Here is a 16,375-nt window from a genome sequence, read left to right as displayed (position 1 = left end):
TACGCATACGCTTTATGATTTTTTGTGTTGTTATTTGTAATATTTTTCAACTCTTGAGATGAAAATTATTTATAATAACCTTAACATTACAATGCATTTATCATAGTATGCTTGCTATAGGATTTTTTAAGTGTTCGGTGTTTTGTCAAGTGCTCAATTCTTTGAAAGTCGACTGCACAGCAAGAGTAAACGCTCCTATAATTTATGCGATAATGCTGGCACTTTGGCCAAAATGTTGAAAACAGCAAATAAACCAACTGTTTTACTATTTTGTAAATCACTTAGAAATATATGCAAAGCAAGACTCTGAGTTTTTCATTCACTGTATCGATGTGAGAATTATACAGTAAATTGATACAATATCTCATAAACAAGCATTATTAAAATAGTTGCAAATGATGGTTATGCAAAGAGCATTGATTTAGATTGTTCAATAACACATTTGCTATTTAAGAAATAGAAAACATTTTTCCGAGTTTCTATAGAGTTAGAGAAACACGCGGGAAAGTTTGGGAGAAACGAGAAATTACATGGCAAGCACGAGCACGAAGTGCGAGTGTTTCAAAGTAATTTCGAGTTTCTCCTAAACTTTCACTAGTGGAATTGTTAATTTCTTTTCGTACATCCTGGACTTCCAAACCGATAATCTGGCCACGATTATAACTGATCGTTTCACCACTAGAATTTTCTACTCCAAAGTATACTATTCCATTAACTCCTCCGTTTAAAACTCCACAAATAAACAATCTTGCTTTTTCCATTGTCTTCCGTGGTAGTTTGTTTGTATTTTCTTTCTTAAGTGATACATAGTCAATAATAATCTTGTTTTTAGTTTCTGCTCGTGTGCCATTTTCTTTGTATGGAAAATTCTCTCATTTAACTTTGAATGGTCCGGGCTTATCTGAACGATACAGAAGAAACAAAATTTAAACAAATATAGAATGATGATGATTTTCTTTCAATTGTAGTTATCGTTGCGTTTATTTTATGTTACCCAACGTATAAAAATAAACTTTCATAAGCAATAAAATTACAAATTATTCTTGGAAACGTACTTGAAATTTTGCTTTTGCTCTTGCTGCCACCAGCTTATGCAAAAGAAGAAATGACTGTTAAAACTGAAGCGGGGAGATACTTAGTAAATGCTGGAAAAGAGTTTTGAAAGAGGAAAAGCAAATGGTGAAGATTTATCACAAGAAAATGCAGAATGAACACTGTTTACCAAACAGGGAAAATCATTGGTTAATGAAAGCAAGTAATGAATCAATAATGGTGTGGAGAAGAGGATGGAATCAAAGTAGAAAAATAGCAATGAAAGCAAGCAAAAACAGAATGACGAATGCTTAAAAGAAAAGAATATTATATTGCATGTGTTGTTAAGAGCATTGGCAGCACAAGAAGATCAAAAACAACGTAGAGAGATCAAGATTCCAAAATGAACAAAGTAAAATACTTTGGGATTTCGAGTTTAACTTGCATAATACATGTTAACCAGAAATGGTTTTGGAGAGTACCTTAATTAAGAAAAGGATTTTGCATGTTCTCTTGAAAGAATTCAACATATTTTTGAGCAATGAAATTTCGAAATTTTGACGTGACATCATTAGAGTTAGACAGAATTATGAAAAAGAGCTTCAAATGAGGATAATTTTTATTATGAATCAAGAGTAGTCAAGAGGAAGTTTTGATAATTTGTTCAATAAAATTGGATAATGAAGTATTTACATTAAATGGAAAGTTGGTCTTGAACTGAGTCAAAAAAAGAAGAAGGGAGTTCCAGAACCATGATGAAAACGAAAGATAAAACAGGCAGGGAAGCTGCTTAGAGAGAGTATTAATACACTTGTAAAATATAAAGTGAAAGTAAAAGGAATAAAAATTATTTTGAATTGCCGAATAAATATAATATTAAAATGAAAAGGTTTAAATTTGGTACTGGAAGAACTAAAACAAAGGCTGCAAGCTAAAATCACAAAAAGTAGGAGATATAAACAAATAATGAACCAATGTAAGATCAACCGATTGTTCTTACACGATCAAAAAGACTTTATCAACTGTTTTATGGACAGGATAAGAAAAAGAAACACCTGATGCTGAAGAAATTGAAATGTTTTGAGTAACATCTCGGGTAAAACAAAACGACATCAAGAAAATGCAGAAAAGATTTAAGATCTGCGAAGAAAGCAGTAAAACAAAGTGACGTAAGGATTACAAAAAAAAATAAAAATGGTAAAAATCAGACTAAAAGATTGAAAACTGGAAATGCCCAGGACATGATGGAGTTTATTGGTACTGGTTAAAAAATTTTTCAGTGATGCATGAGAGAATTAATGGCCGCACAGATGAATGATAAAGTTATCAATGAAGCAGAAATATCGCGCTGGATGACCACTAGTAAAACAGACGGAAGTTGATGACGTGAGCAATAACTAACTGTGTTTATAACGTCCTTGAAATAAGTTGTAAGTTACCAGTGGCAAAAAAGGGATCTAGGTGAAAGACTCGACAAACCAAGCATCAAAATTTGATAGATAAGATGATCTTGAATGGTTCTAAAGAGACATACCATAATATGAATATGGTGGGGGACGTTTATATCAAGGTATGTTGTGTGTTGCCATCATATATGCCTTACTGTAGAAAGCCTCAAGCTTGTGCAGGTGACTGATACTGTTGTAAATTTATTTAAGGAATCAAAAAAGAGCTGGAAAAAATAGTTAAAATCATGTGGAGAATTCTTTGCAAAATTTAATGTTATAGGAGAGGCATATTTCAGGGAGATAGTTTGTCACCATCTGTGTGATGCTGTTCGACATCAGTATGATTTCTCTTGCTCAGATTCTACGGAAGGATGAAAAAACACATGACAGTAATTAAAAAATGACATTAAACAAGGAACTGTATCCAAAAAGTGATGTTGATTGTTTGTATATGTGTAGAAAGAAAGGAAGAAGAAGACTGATAGGACTTGTGATCAGCGTTGTAAATGAGAAAAATAGTCTAGGATGGTATGTAAAACATCAAAGTGATCCTTTGATTGCTGCGTTTAAAAAAATAAGTATCATAGCAAGCATGCGATGTACCCACAAGAATTTAAGGGAAATAATGGACAACAAAGGCTAAATAACTGGAAAGAAGAAACAAATGCATGGTCAGTAAATGAGAGAGATAAATGAAACAAATACACTAAACAGCTGGAAATGTCTTAGCATAGGTGATTTAATAGGGTGTACTTGAGCATTGATCTGTAAGGCTCTGGAGATGGCTTTGAGAACTAATTACATTCATTGTTGAATCACCTAGATCTAGATGAATGTAGTAAATTAGCGCAAAGGCAATATAAAAGGAAGTTCACTAACTACACCAATTGATCATGTCAACAAAGAGCTTTCTTACAAGAACAAAGATCGAACAAGGCCTCTCTGTTCTATACGGTTGTTTCATTTGAATCGACATATCAAAATGAACCTATCCATACTGTTTAAGTCTTGTCACTCTCAATTTCTGGATGTCAATGACGGACTTGAATGGTGCATGTTACAGAAATCCAATTCATCCAAATTATACCAATATGTACGTGTAGTTTGGAAAATACAATATATATACAGTATTTCCAAAACTCTTATATGTACGTCCAAGAAAAACACAAGACAATAGACACCCCGTATAAATTAAACATAATTTATTCTAAACGTTTCGACAAGTGTTACATGTCATTATCAGAATAAAATGTGAACTTTTAAAAAATTACAAATTATAAATAAGATAGTTTAGTTGATATAATTTTTGAAAACTGTAAAATTATTGATCGTTCTAACAATTTGGTCATTATTATTCAAAGTGGTCTATCACATTCACCGTAACTGATCATCCATGGTGTACGCGCGTCACGTGAATAAACAATTTTCCGTTGATTATTTATTGGTTAAATTTAAATGACGTGAATGAACGGTTATTAGCGATCTGATTTATAATTTGTAATTTTGGAAAAGTTCACATTTTCTACTGATGATGGCATGTAACACGAATAATCTTTGATTAAAAAGTTACAGACAGGAAGAATAAAGTTGAAAAATTACTATGTGTCATAGCTTGAATCGAAAGTTGATATATACAGTTGAAAATACTTGTTCGTTCAAAAATGCAAGTTCACAGAACAGATATTTCACTAATAGCTTATTGGCCGAATGCCCTAAATTTTCTAGAGTATTTCTCTTTCTGGCAAAATTTGAGATATTGCTTGCTTTGTGTAAATTGTCTGCAATAAATATAATGTTTTTAAAAATCTATTGTGTACGATAGTTATAATACTTGCCTTGTGCAATCTATTCTATAGCTTTATTGATTGAAATCAGTTCTGAAATCGTGTTCGACATCGCTTCTCAAGTTTCTTCCATCCGGGCTACATGTAGGGAGGCATATTGGGGTATGTGGGTGAAGTGACCTTTAGCTTAACTTAAATTACCGACCAATTAATAACTATGTGTGTGTATAGCATATAAAAATGCAAATTCTTGGGTTCAATTGTGTGATGGCAAAATTTCAACTTTAGAGATACGTTCTTCGATTAGGTTGTAAGGACTAAATAAAATGTGATACAATCTCAATTAATATTTGTTCTTGCATCGTTATTACATATTGAAATGAACAATACCCTGTTTTCTTCGAAAATGTTTAATTCCACTTGAATTAAAAATACGTTAAGCTGTAATGTGTTCAATTAAATACGAATGATGATGTGCAGAAGTAGCATCGCCAGGTTGTTTGGACTGGAGGGGGTGGGGGTGGTGGTGGAAGCACCAGCGATAGGAGACCTCAAAAAGGTTTCGGGTGTATTACTCCTTAAGAATATTTCTCACGAGTAGATTTTATGATAATGTGAAAGCAACACGTATTTAGAATGGCAGCTTTCTTTTAGATGTATTAACAAGTGCAACTAGGTCCATCTTATGGACGATGTTTATAGGTTGCTTTATTTATCTTTACTTTAAAAGAAACTCATTATTTATACGGCTCAAATTAGATACATTGCAACCCCCCTCCTCCCCAATACCTCAACCTTTTGAAAAAACTCGAAATTTGTCTTTAGAATAGGTGAGGGGTGGGGATACGTCCCTTAGGTCCCTCTCTGGCAACGCCCCTGATCTGCAAGGTCGTCTATCGCAATCTTCCATGTAAAACATCATCGGCTACGTCTTCAAGGCTCATTTCTTTTAAATGGGCAGCAAGCTCATTTCGACTAAAGTTCGATTTTCTGTTTATCATTATCAATATTTGTGTAGCTTTTTGTTCGGGCTTTGGATATTGAACGTTGTTGCTTCTTATATTTTCAATACCGCTTAAGGAGGCGAGGTTTCCAAGTTCGTCATATCGTCCCCCTATCCGTTGTGAAAGACGAACAATTTCGGGCTGTGACAATTTGATGCTATCCTCAAGCAGATTAGCTGAATAAAAAACAAAAGAAAGTGGGCATTAAAATTGAATCGTGTAACACGATAATACTGCGACTACTGAGACTGGTTGTTGAAAGTGTTTGTGAAGTGCATTGAAGTATGCTGTGGTGAAGCATCCCCCAAAAGACTGGGTTTCATGAATGATAAATTCATAGTTGATTTTTATGCGCGAAAAACTTGCCCCAGTTTCCTAAGTTGAAGCGGGAAAATCGGCCATGTTGAATTTTAAACATTAAACTTTTTAGTCTTAAACAACATACAACAAAAACTACGAAATTATGTTTTAACTATTTAGAAAGAAAACTTTGGAAGGGCTGAGACCACAATATGAAACTGGAAAAAGTATTATAAAGTATGAAAGCTTAGGTAAGAAATATTTATATTTTGTTAATAGATTGACCAAACAACATTTCAGGAAATAAAATCTTGAAATGTTGTTTGATCAATCTACAAAATATGTTATAGATTTTAAATAAGTCTGATAATTTGAATCCGAGGATTTTTCATTTATTTTGGTGGTGTACTTGTAAGCATTGGTAGAAAAATTCAAAAATCACAATTTTTACTTCTGTAGAGATGAGCTATTATGCAACTTTACAAATTTAAATATCTTATACCAAGAACTTGATCCGAGGTAAGTCAGAAAGTGTTACAATAAATGTTTTTTTGGACTCGACATAATTAGTACACAATCCTATTGGTATTATCTCAGCTATGACATATTCTTTCGAAACAACAGCATAGTTTTTGTACAGTTTTAATATTTCATCTTGACATTATACTTGAATAATAATCTTAGGACAATATAAAGTATGTAAAAAATGTCTTCAGAATTAACCTGGATTTTCCACATCTTACTCCTCCCCTCTTTGAAATAAGACTTATTTTACTTCAACATGTGTTCAGTCAAAAATCAGAGATAGAGTCATTAATTTTTTTAGAAACCACTCACAATGGCTTGTAAATTCATAAATATTATGTTATAACCAATGTTATCAAAAAGCAAATATTTTTTCTCAAGATTTTTAAAGCAAACTGAAACCATTTTTTCAAAACAAGCTGATTTTTATGTACAGGATGTGATACTTAATTTAGATTTGCATATTTGGAGAAGCTACCCTATTATAAGTGGGAAAGATTAGAGTGAGTCGTGAATTGTTTTGGCGAATTACATTCCAACTCCCTAGTTCACCCCACTAGATCCCTTCTCCTAACTAGTCCCTTAAATAAAATAAAATAAAATGACAAAATTTGCTCTAAAGCTTCATATTCATAATCACAACACAATGACATATGGTGATCATGAAATGATCTTTAATGAAACACACTGATAGAATTGAGAGTTCAAGCAAGTGCATTATTATAAACAGATTAGTTTTGACAATAACTTACTCATCTTAATGGAATGAAGTTGTTGTCAAAATGAATCAGTATTAAAAAAAGGAGAGACCTTACAGTAAAAAAATTAGGAGCAAATTGGCCTCTTACTCCTGTTTTTCCCGGAAAGATAGCTAATGGCAGTTTAAGTTTAGCAGCAATAAATGCAATGACTTGTCTAAAGCTTGGGTTTAGAATATTCAATCACCTAATTTTTTTTTATTGTTATTGACCGGAATAGAACTAATACGATTTAAACAAAACACGTATAGTTTTCATGAACGATTTAATATTTGGTATAAAATAATGGCCGTCATTTCGCAAAATTGCTTCACCGTTTTGTGTTTATTACGTCGCCTGTCGCCATGGAGTGATATTGGGATAATTGTTAAGTATCAAACTATATCAAATGATTTTGAACTATGTATTATAAATAGGTTAGCACTATTTTCCACCCAGCAAACCGCCCTTTACTTTGAAATATAATATTTTACACAATCTAATATTTTACACAATATAATATTTTATATAATATTTTACACAATCGTCGAAAAACGACATATTTTCCAGCCTGGATTATAAGTTTATAACTTAAGGTGGTTGCATGAAAATTTATACTGCAACATTTATCTGTAAATATTTTCATATATTGATATTAAAAACTGTATTATGAAAATATAAAATTACTCGCCATCTCAAAACGACCTAGCACCAGTGCATGCATGGTTTCCTTTTAGCTTTTGGTTCTTTCCCATTAGCCGCCATCTTTAATTTATTTCCGATTGTGTAAAGTAAAGGGCGGTTTGCTGGGTGGAAAATAGTGCTAACCTTATAAATAAGTTGTCAATTTCTTAGAAATACTTGCCCATTTCGTTTTCCCACTGCTCTGCTCACAATGTAAAAACCTCTGTTATACTGAAGGATATTGTAGCTTATCACCGAAGAACGAACTTCTTCCGCCTAGGAAGACAATTATTCAGAATATTTACAGGAAACAACTTCTTACGAAGTTTAACGTCTGCGCAGTAGACACAAAGCAATGTCAAATATTAGTGCGAGAGTGCTTGTAATGCTGCTAATTTCGTTTTTCTATATTAACTACTCTTTGTAATGAATTTCTTTAAGATTTCCATACATTTCAAAATTGGAACTTTTTTTCAGCAATATACTTTACTCGCAACGGCGATTTATGATAATGTCAAACAAGCAACGTATGAGTGTCAAATCATGTCATACACGGTATTATATTATCAGCTAAAAACTTTTTCTATTTTCATAAATTTAATAGAACAGCAATACAGTTTTTGATGGTTATGCACAAGAGAGCTCAAGAAGGAGAGGGATACACAATATCACGACAAGTTGACCCTATATTTTCATGTATGGCCCCAGGTCGTGATGATATTTTTCATGTTCTGCTTTCTTTATGCATTCTGGCCGTCCATTTTTTGTACATAGTTCACATATGGTTTGCCTGACTGGATCATTCTTCCATGGATGGGCATATTTGCATCTTGGAGGAATTTCTCCTTTTTTGTGAAATTTACATTGAGTTGATTTGTCTGCTCCTCGAACTTTTGCACCGTGATAGATGTATCCATCTTCTGTAACACCAATTGGACGAAATGTTTTTTGATCACCTTCTGTTGTTCGTACCGTTCTGATGTGTTTAGTATTTGCTACAGCTGTTTTTAGGTTGGTGGAATGCTGAGAACTAGATGAATTGCTGGTTCCTGGTTTTGAGTCTCGATAAGCTGTACTTGGATGCCTACTTTGGTCTAGTTTTGTTATTTTTGCATTTGACGCATGCGGCTCCCTTGAGGAGGAACCGTTTTTCTGTGCTTTGATTTGTGAGAGAGCATATTTCTGTGAAGTATACATTTCCTCTTTGAATTTCTTCTCCAACGCTTTGTATGTATCTTTATCAATGGGATCATAAGCATATGGTCCTGTAATGGTAAATCCCAAGCAAAACAATAAATCATCACGACTTTCGTGCGGATATCTGTCGTTATCAAATGGAATTTCGATTCCTTTGTAATTCAACACGACCTTTTTGATTTTTTTGCCTTTCAAACGTTCTAGTTTATCGAACACTATTTTGCTCCGCCAAAATTTTGTTTCAAGCTGAACGGAACGGCTGTGAGGGATTTCACTTTTAGTTTCCTGATCGTTGTCATCTACAACGTGAGGCGGAATGATAGCTTTTGCACCAATCCCCTTTCCTAATAAATAATCGGCGCCAGATCGTCGTGATCTTGTGCTGGTTTGCATGATTCTCATCCGGCATATATTAATAGAACGCTTGACTGTGTCAACATTGGTTTTCAGTGAACCGTTTGGAATTGGGAAATGAATCATGTAATTATACATATGCGCCCAGTCAGAATCAGGATACTTTTTGCACCAATTTTGGATCATTTCCAATAATTTATCAACACTGATATCTTGTTGAACTGCTGCTTTTACATAGATCAACATGGCATTGCGACTTCTAGTCTCTCGTGGAACTGCCTGTTTTAGTAGATTGTATATCTTTTCAATGTGCTGTGAAGAGAGCCTCGCCCAAGAACTGTAAGGTGTTTCGTGTAGTTTGTACAAGAGATCATTGACAATGTCCTCCTTCAACACGGACTCTTCAGTTTGAATGGCTGTCCTATCAAGTTTTGTGACTTCGTAGAATCTTGTTCGTAACTTCATTGCTCGGATTTTGGCATTTTCTAATTCTTGAAATTCATGCTTTTTGTAAGATAGTTTTCGTCTAATTTGTATTTCGCCAAAAAAATCGTTAAAATCTTGAACAGCACTTGTTGTTAGATAAATAAAGTACTCCATATTGTCTTCGCTTAAAAGTGTAACAAGCTCTGGAGGATGATTGTGAAAGGTCAGATAATTTTTGAAACTTTCGTCAGCGCCATCTGGATGATTTACAAAATAGGGCAGCTTTTTGAACATTTCTACGACCACAACCATTGTTTGGATTTTTCCAATTATGGCATGCAAGTAGCTACCGTGATCTTTTGTTTTTAATGTATCTTCATAAAGGTCAATCCCTTTTCTGGTTGTCTTCATTGCATCCTCCATGACAACTTTTAGTTGGTCGTTTTTGGAGAATTTTTGTTGTAGATACTTCAACTTGATTCTGTAAAATGTTGCTTTGGTCACAAAATGATGGAGATGGGACACTTGAAGTTTTATGGCTTCATCTATAACTCTTTGTGCAGTATCAAAGCCATTTTCTGGCAAGTCAGTTGAACGATAATCCCTCTCAACAATTCTATCTAAGCGTTCTATAATAGGACGAAGTTCTTCTGAAATAGGATTAATTTGAATTTCGTAAGCAAACATCCTTGCTATTTGTTGAAGGGTGTGAGCTTTGTGCTGCGTAAGTTCTACTGTTTCATTCAAAGTGATCAAAAGATCCAATGCTTTTCGCACGTTTTCCATTTCTTGATTGGGCAAAACATCCAGGATAAGTTTGGAATACTTTGTTCTTTTTTCTAAAATTCCAACAAGCTCATCTTCAATGCCATCACTATCAGTATCAGCTCCGCTATCATCAGACTGACTCTCTGCAATCTTTTCACGGTGAAGAAAAACTGTTACGATATCCTCGGTCAAAAATTTGTTTACGTACGTGCTCTTATTTTTGATTTGTTCCATCAGCTTTTTGGCAGTTTCAAATAAGTCGATCCCTTCTCGTACAACCTCTCCAACCAGTGTGTGCACTGGTCGCCATCCATAGTATCCTACTAATTCATTTCTATCTTCTAACAGAAGTCCACCAAATTTGTCATGAATTTTATCGATTCCTTTTTCCTCTTCATCTTCGAAATAGAGGATAACTTCAACACACGGATGTGGGAATATAGATCGTCGTTTGTTATAGTAGTCTAACAGGCAGCTGTAATGAAGAATCATCTGAAATGCATGTTTCAATTTATGCAGGCTTTTGGATAGAATTTGCTCAATATGTTTTGCCAGCCGTGTTTTGATGTCAGCATATTCGCGTCCAAAAAGTTCCAATCCAAGCCACACGAATCTTCGTTCGCGGCTTAAAACTTTGACTGCTTCTGATATGCGCTCATTCTGTAAGGTACTGAGAACCCCGTGTACGCGACGTGTTTCAGTGACATCTAGCTTCCCAAGGGTAAAATTGTCGTCATCAGTATGTGTTTGTTTGTCAACAGGGACCGTGCTTAGTAAAATGCATTTTGTTTTACTTTTTGTAAGTTTGTCGCTGAGGTGGTGCACTTGCTGTTCGGGAAAGTTATCGAGGAGTATTAAAACTGGTGGTATCTGAAAGTGGCTGATATCCGATGTTTCAAAGAGAAATTTCTGTAGCTTGCTGATCTGATAATCTGTTGTCTCGGTAATCTTTTTCACTACAGCACATCTGTAAATTTCTCTTTTCTTCCATAGGATCTGCCGTCCAAGAGTTGTTGCTCCTGAGCCAGATTCATATCGCAATGTCACTGTTTCGACAAAAAATTCGATTTCATCGAGAGATGACAAATTTTTTAAACTTTCATCTACACGATCACAAAGCCTTTTTTCGAGGGTTCGCTGAATTGCATGGTTGTGAAAGAGGTTCATTTGATCGATCGCGTTGCCCTTGTAAAAGTTCTCTTTTGCTTTTCTAATATCCTCCAACTCTTCACTTAATTTTGGGACTGGAAGATAAACTTCTAAATCTGTGAGTGACGTAATTCTTTTGTTTGGAACTGGTCTATGACAACCATCTAAGTAGGGAAGCTCAGAGGTTGCGTCAGGCTCTTCCAGCTCACCTGCACCAAGTTGCCTCATCACTATGTTTTTGAGAATGTTTATCGAAACTCCAAACACGGAGCATGGAGGTCTCATGTCCTTCTTGATGTCATTTTTTAGTTCATCTGCCAACTTTGCTTCAAGTTCTTTCTTATCGGATATGACACTGATATGCTTATGAGCATCGTTTCCTTGGATAATGGTGAACGATGCCTCGATAATATCAACCATTTCCTGTAAATTTGTGTCACTCATGAAAAGAAAAACACAATGGGGACGTCCCGTAGGGCAGTCACAGAAGGCTGACAACGCTTTGTACAACGAATCTTTGGAATATCGTGTCCAGTTTTTCTCATGAAACTCCTCACCACGGGTGATCCAAGTTGTATCAACTTTTAAGAGTTCTTCATTTTTTTTTGAATCACTGAAGTCGTGTAGTTCTTTCTTTATTGGTTTTGCTCGATCATTTGTTTCATTTACAATAAAATAAAGGCCATCCTTCTCTGTTTTAATGTCAAACAGATCGAAGACCGCAAGCCAAGGTATCATTTTTAAAAATGCCAAAATGTTCGAGTCTCTGTATTCTAGTGGAACTTTGTTTGCTATCAGAATAAAACTATTTTCTTTGAAATTAAGATCTTTTAAACTGTTTCTGACATTCGTACTGAGCACCTGAATTTCCACTGTCTTCATGGTATCTGAAACGGGTCAAGATACTTTTGCATAAAATAGACATTGTTAAATCTTTAGATTTATTAGATTAGGCTACCTGTTTTGTTTTGTGTGACCTGTTTTTCTACAAAATACAAAAATAGCTTTTTTAGTAGAGGAAAGAGATTTGTTACAACTGTAGTTGTTCAGTTAATTGGATAACAATTTCATTTGCTATAACAATAAACATGTTGTTGCTTGATTACATTTATAAATTCCTACCTTTCCATTCATCAAACATCTTCGTCAGGGGATTTTTAATATGGCTATCCACATCATTCGCTTCAATGAGCTGTAACTTCCCTTGTGTCCTGAGCACCACTTCCCATTTATCTTTTTCAATTCTGTATAAATCATCCAGTTTCATTGCTACTAAATGAACAATGTATATAATAATTTATCAAACATAATATATATATTATAGAAAATTGATACAAGACTCACTGAACACAAGAATGCCATCAAACGACGCGACCCAAAATCACTACCAGCAGAACATACCTACGATACCAACCACACATTTGACTGGACAAAAACACAACTTCTTGGACGCGCACAGACAAAACACGCACGAGAATTCAAAGAGGCATGGTACAGCAAAGACAACAACACAATTAACAGACATATTGACATCCCCATCATCTATTCACAACTAAAGACAAAACCAAAACAACAAACTAATAACACAACGACTAAAATAAAACACTCGAATTTCATTAACGTAATCGATACACCCGAAACCATGACAACGCAACTTATACCATCCAATAATATAAACTCAACTACCAACCAACCAATCAGACGCTCCAAACGCCTACAAAATCTTTGTAAATAATATATATTGTCACATTCTGACGAAGGCTCGAAGCACCGAGTTGAAAGCTTAATAAAAATTTAAAACAAATCCAGAGAATCCTTATCATTATCATAATATGCCTGGGTTACCAATTTTCAAATATATTATAGGGTGTATAAAAAAACTGAACAGATAAGAAAACATCGTTAAAGTTTTAAGCGCTCAAGATCTGCATAAACCTTTGATGAAATAGGTAGTTGGACTTCCAATGGATCATATGACGAGAATTGTGTTACCGAGAAGTACTTTTGAAATAGCTTGCGCACGAAAATGACAAAACTAAAAAGCTATTGGGATACTTGGGGTCAAAATATGGCACAAGCTTTTTAAACTCAAAGTTACGCAAAATTCATGAGGATTATAACATCGTGACATTTAAGAAGGAAAAATTCAAAAACAATTCGCAATTTGAAAGCTAAGCGTTCGCGTATACGCATTCAGTTAAATTTCCTTAAACTTTGTAAGCTTGAACAACATTTGCCTTATTTTAACCCAATTGTTATATAGCGGCTTCATTTTCGTGCGCTAGCTATTTTAAAAGAGCTTCTCGCAAGACAATTTTAATTCTAAAATTTTTTCTTTGTGGTACAATTTCACCGTTAGATAAACCTTTGGAACTCTAACTACCTATTTCAACCAAAGGTTTTTGCAAATACTGCGTGTTGATAACTTTATTGACGTTTTCCAAACTATTCAGTTTTTTTATACGCCCTGTAGGTATTGAGAATGTTAGTTTTGTTGCCTTCACAATCATTTTTGTTTTAAATTTAATGGGTTGAACGTGTAGTATTATTACTTGAACGTAGATGTAGATCTTTCAGGTCACTGGAGTTCCATTTTTAGCGAGAGTCATTACAACAATATACTTATATATTAGTTTATTATAATATACAACAATATATTAGTTTATTTGATAACATTTACTTCTTTTTTCGCCCATGAAACGTAACAATTGCTTTTAATTTGTTGTTTCATAACGTCCCAACTTACCAAGTATTTGCGCAGCTCTCTGGGACATGATCAGCTCGGAATATTTGTTTGCACTGCGTTCAGCAGTTTCCAAATTTCCTGTGTTGGTGTTGTGAATTTTTATACATACATGGGATATCAATTTATCAATGAATATCAATTTAGCAAAATATGGCTGAAAGAAAATACTTATTTTTACAGGCAGAGTTTTCAAGACTTGTTTAGTCGTATAAATTTTAGCTTTTACTGGATATCTAGAGCGACATCTTGCACACATGGCAGCTGACGTGTCATTGTATAATGCTTCATATGTCATATACTAGCCAATTAAAATACATCTGTTAGCTTGAATGTAGTAGCATTTAGGATAATACCTGAAGCTAATTTCCATTGTTTGAACCATTGCTTGCTAAATTTAACTGCAACTCCTCTTGAAATTTTTAAAGTCTTTAATAAAAAATGTGTTCAAATTTATTGCAGCACTAAATATAAAATCATTATGTATTCGCTAATATAAGGCAACAGCAAACCTGTAACTCGTTGCGCATTTCGTTTTCCGTTTCCATATAGTTAAGGACTTTATCCTACAAGCAACAACATGCTTTAAAAATATGGTAAAAATCTTGCAGAGAGGTGAAATTGTACACTTATAGTATTGACACGACTATATTATCTGATATTCCGTTGGTGAATACGAGTATGACACTTCCTAGATTTTAGTTTACTGTATTTGCATTCTAGCCAATGTATGTTTGTTGTCAATTGCCAGTGAATTTGGATCTTGCTTGATTATTCTATGGAACAATGCTGCTTTGCGAGGACGAAGGATCAACAATAAAAATTGGCAGCTGTCTTTATTCCATTAAACTTGTGTTGCATTAAACTAAATACTGCGATTTATCTTACCGTAAAGTCATTTTTCTTGAGAATCTCAAACAAATTGTTTTCGTCGATTGCCTCCAAGACTGTGGCTGCCAGCGAAAAGTCTTGGTTATTGGGAGCAGTGCCCGACGCCATGTTCTGAGTTTTGTTGCTAAGTCAGGCAGATGTTTTGAAGAGACAATTTATGCTGCGTTTCAAAGTGAAAGAAATATTTCTTGGTCAGTTAGTCTTATTATAGTACAGGTTTTAATTGTTAGTAGGAACTACGGTTTTGTGTGGGACATATTTTGTGGTTGAAATGTAACTGGTTCTCTTGTAGTTTTTGAAAATGTTTCCCCCACTAAAAGTTAAATATTTGCCACTATTGCAAAAGCTAGGTTCAATATTTAGTGGATCCTTTTTGGTAAACCAGAAAAAAGAGAAAAAAAGGTTCAAATTTAATGGGTCCTCTTGTCGTGCGGATCACAGCTTTACATCTACAGTACTTGCTTTTATCAAGTTATACATAAAGCCATGCTCAATAGCTTTAGTTGAGGTCAATAGAGGGATTTGACGCTTGGACAAATGTATTGACATGATCCTAAAGATTCTCAATGAGGTTGAGGTTTGGTGACTTTGGGGGACAGTCCACTACGGTAAGGCTCTTTTTGTAAACCATTTCCATAACCAGCCGAGAGAGGGGGCAAGTAGCAATATAGAATTATCCTGATTTGGAGTACCCTGCCACTGGACATCGTCAACGTATGTTTTGTTTGCTTGAGATCATTCTTTTTGGTACACCCCTTCCTCATTCCATCTTCCATTTATCGTAGAAAGGCAGCCAGCACCACTGGTCAACCGTCAAATCTTGTGCGCTCGTGCAAACTTTAGGCTGCACTTCCTTTGTTTAAGATATGGGCTCTTCCTAGGCTCTCAGGCATTACAAACAACCTCTGTAAGACTTCTTTGGATGCTAGATACTTCTATATATGTTAATATCGTGTTCAATTTGTATCTGAGTATTTATTTGTAGACTCTTGACGTCATACAGTCTTGACAAGATTTGATAAGTTTTGCCAAGGCGCCAAAGGACCTGCCATGACCAGAGCCTTGTATTTATAAGAGTTGGGACACGTATTGCATTTCTCTGCATTTCGTGTCATAATCAATATGATTGGTTAAATATTGTCACATGGGTATCTCGCCGCAATTTTTGTTCCAAAAGCGCAAATTATAATCATGTTTTACATATTGACAGACAAATTATAAAATAATATTTATTCAATGATTTAATGTTGTGTTGTAATAGTGCTAATCAAAGCGATGAAGAATATAAAAATTTACGCCCTCCCTTAATTGTGGCAAAAACAATATTAAAGGT

The 16,375-nt window shown here is 34.5% G+C and overlaps 1 protein-coding gene across 2 annotated transcripts; it reads right to left on the bottom strand.

Moving 5' to 3' along the window:
- Positions 1 to 7,872: 7,872 nt before the first annotated feature.
- On the bottom strand, positions 7,873 to 16,028 carry LOC124451239 (sterile alpha motif domain-containing protein 9-like). 2 transcript variants are annotated; one of them, XM_047001863.1, is made up of 7 exons: positions 15,040 to 16,028; positions 14,664 to 14,717; positions 14,508 to 14,580; positions 14,155 to 14,232; positions 12,531 to 12,680; positions 12,367 to 12,393; positions 7,873 to 12,295 (listed from the first exon to the last, which is right to left on the bottom strand). In XM_047001863.1, exons 1-7 carry the CDS (start codon positions 15,148 to 15,150, stop codon positions 8,199 to 8,201), a joined length of 4,590 nt encoding a protein of 1,529 aa, XP_046857819.1. In that variant the 5' UTR covers positions 15,151 to 16,028; the 3' UTR covers positions 7,873 to 8,198. The 2 variants fall into 2 exon arrangements, with proteins under 2 accessions (XP_046857819.1, XP_046857820.1); XM_047001864.1 differs by lacking the exon at positions 14,155 to 14,232 and having other exon boundaries at positions 12,531 to 12,677.
- Positions 16,029 to 16,375: the final 347 nt, after the last annotated feature.

Source organism: Xenia sp. Carnegie-2017, unplaced genomic scaffold, assembly GCF_021976095.1.
Source record: "Xenia sp. Carnegie-2017 unplaced genomic scaffold, XeniaSp_v1 HiC_scaffold_24, whole genome shotgun sequence".
NCBI lineage: Eukaryota > Metazoa > Cnidaria > Anthozoa > Malacalcyonacea > Xeniidae > Xenia > Xenia sp. Carnegie-2017.
The sequence above is the reverse complement of the archived record's forward strand: the minus strand, read 5'-3'. Positions and strand labels throughout refer to the sequence as shown.

Bases quoted from the DNA above. Each gene is read 5' to 3' on its own strand.
- LOC124451239 (XM_047001863.1), bottom strand. From the start codon at position 15,150: ATGGCGTCGGGCACTGCTCCCAATAACCAAGACTTTTCGCTGGCAGCC. The intron at 14,233-14,507 runs GTATTATCCTAA...ACACCAACACAG, and splicing joins ACAATGGAAATTAGCTTCAG to GAAATTTGGAAACTGCTGAA. The intron at 12,394-12,530 runs GTAGGAATTTAT...TGTATTTTGTAG, and splicing joins GATGTTTGATGAATGGAAAG to AAAAACAGGTCACACAAAAC.